This window comes from Limulus polyphemus, unplaced genomic scaffold (assembly GCF_000517525.1).
Source record: "Limulus polyphemus unplaced genomic scaffold, Limulus_polyphemus-2.1.2 Scaffold200, whole genome shotgun sequence".
In the NCBI taxonomy this organism is placed as follows: Eukaryota; Metazoa; Arthropoda; class Merostomata; order Xiphosura; family Limulidae; genus Limulus; species Limulus polyphemus.
In genome coordinates, this window is record NW_013665810.1 from 279,698 (window position 1) to 282,190 (window position 2,493).

Here is a 2,493-nt window from a genome sequence, read left to right on the forward strand (position 1 = left end):
AACTACCTAACTACTAATAACGAAAAAGTTTTACCCTTAAACCTTAGTACCTAGTTACGGGTCCTAAAGGGCGGAGTAGTACGGTTACGAGTCAGGGTACGTGTGTGTGTGTAGTGGAACTGTTTTTCTGAATTGGATTATTATGTGGATTGAAGAAATATCAGTCATAGGTAGGTGTAATTTTGATGTTATATCTGGTTACAGCCATGTCAGTATTTTTCCACTAACTTTTGTGCAGTTTTTACATGAACTGGCTAATATCTTAGTCTCAAACCTCAAAGGGCATGCTTAAGCAGCCCAAGGGATCAAACGTCCATTGGAACTGTTTCAGTGAGCTGACAGGTATGTGGTCAAATGGGATCTATGATTCTAATCTGTTTGGTCATTTTTCTTATGAAAATGGCCACTGATTTTGAGGTAAGGATAGAAATTTCTGAGCTGCCACAGATTTTGAGGTACAGATAGCAGCTCTGAGCTTACATCAATTTGAAATCCTTGTGTATCTTGTTTATAATACTTGGAGCTATATTTATCTTTATCACAATGGTTTTAGTTTTATTTTCGTGATAATAACATTAATTTTGCAGGTGATTGTGTAGGACTTGATTGGCTTGAGGTTTGGTTTTGAATTCTCTGAGTGTCTAAATTCTCTGTTTTTTATTTTTATTTTATTTTATTTTTTTTTGAAATTATGATGTATCTTTGGTTGTACGTCATTTACTAATAAAAAATCTTGCTGTAAAAATCAGTCACCTACCCATTCAGCCACCTGTTAAGCTTAGAAGACATTTTACAACACTGAGTAACACATTAGCCCTGTGTTTACTGGTTGGATAGTATACTATGATGTAGCCTAAATCTTAGATCAAAAGAAAAGTTGCTAAAATTAGTGGTATATAATTGTAAATTAGTGTTAAAAGGTTTTTTTAGTTTTCAATAAAGTATTTTTCTAAACAAACTGTTTAAAGATCTAATTATTTTGTTAATTGCAGCCAAGACATTAAAGTCTCATGTTTCTAATCCATCATTGTCATTCCCCATAAAAACGCTGAGAGTTAATTCTACTGTAAATATTATAAAGATCAGTGTTGAGAGCTGCAGTTTAGAAATTCAAAGGTCAAACTTATCCTCATTGTTTATGCAAGTATAAGCAATCTTGGGTTTCCTATCAGGTATTTTAAACTGCACATACTTTTAATATTCCTTTTCTTTTCATACATTTTAAGTGGTACTTCAAATATCTTAAGTATATGTTTTTATTCTTCAGATCATGCTCTAAGACTCTGGAACATTAAAACAGATCAATGCATTGCCATTTTTGGAGGTGTGGAAGGTCACAGAGATGAAGTACTTAGTGCTGTAAGTACATACAATAAGAGTTAAATATCACTTTAACATTGCGTAAATAGTTACGCTTACCCCTGGTGTTAGGGTATTGCAATCATTATTACTCTGATTTTTGTAAGTGTATCTTCACAAAATTTGGAAAGCTTTAAGTAAACATTACAAAAGTTGTATACAAAAAAAGCTGATTTTTTAATAAAGTGTTTGTACTAAAGATTTGTCTGTGAATTTACAAAACCTTTACTGAGACAGTCTGAGTGAAAGGCAAATCTTCATGCTAAGAATAAAAGTACTTCTTTTCATCTTACAGTTTTCATATTTCATTTAATTCAATTTCAATTAATCAATTTTTTATTTGGGAAAAGTTTATTATTTTATCTGTTATATTCTTTACCCTAACATAAACTGTAGCAAAATCATCAGTTTAAAGTGAAATGGAAAGTTGAAAAATAAGAAATAAATGAATAACACCTTTTATTTTTTTAATGCATCATTTGTTGCCATATCTTCAGTTGTCTAACAGTTCCAATTGATAATTTTTTTCACATTTCGTTTAATTTTGTTTCTTTATTGCTGGACTTTGCTCTGGGAAAGCTGTTTATTACTCTGTGAATAGCAATAAATCCCATTGATAACTGGTATCAACTTCGCCCCTTAGATAAAGTAAATAAAATAATCAAGTTACACAGTTTCAGTTCCTAAGTTTATAAAGTATAATGTAAAAAATGTGACATCTGTGTTACTAGAATTGTATATAAACTCTCATTTCATGTAACTTATAACTGTGTTTCAGAAATAACCTGTTGTATTTTTTGTATACTGATATTGAAGTTGTTCGAGGTATAAATCTTATATTTATTATACTTAAAAATGTTTTAAGTGTAACTGAAACCTCTCAAGGACTAATTGATATTGTTAGAGATATTGACATGAACTACTTAATAACACAGTGTTTAAATTCATATTGATATGAAGTACATGAAAACACAGAGTTTAGATTAATATTGACATGAACTACATGAGTTAAGTGCTTAGATGTATATTGACATGAACTACATAAACTGTTTAGATTCATATTGACATGAACCACATAAAGTGTTTAGATTCATATTGACATGAACCACATTAAACTGTTTAGATTCATATTGA

The 2,493-nt window shown here is 30.3% G+C and overlaps 1 protein-coding gene across 1 annotated transcript in view; it reads left to right on the forward strand.

Annotated features, from left to right (window-relative positions):
• Positions 1-2,493, forward strand: part of LOC106478326 (polycomb protein eed-like) — a 33,453-nt gene that overhangs the window by 17,300 nt on the left and 13,660 nt on the right. Inside the window, exon 7 of the mRNA XM_022381932.1 lies at positions 1,268-1,359. Within this exon, the coding sequence (XP_022237640.1) occupies positions 1,268-1,359 (92 nt within the window). The remainder of the gene's footprint in view (positions 1-1,267; positions 1,360-2,493) is intronic.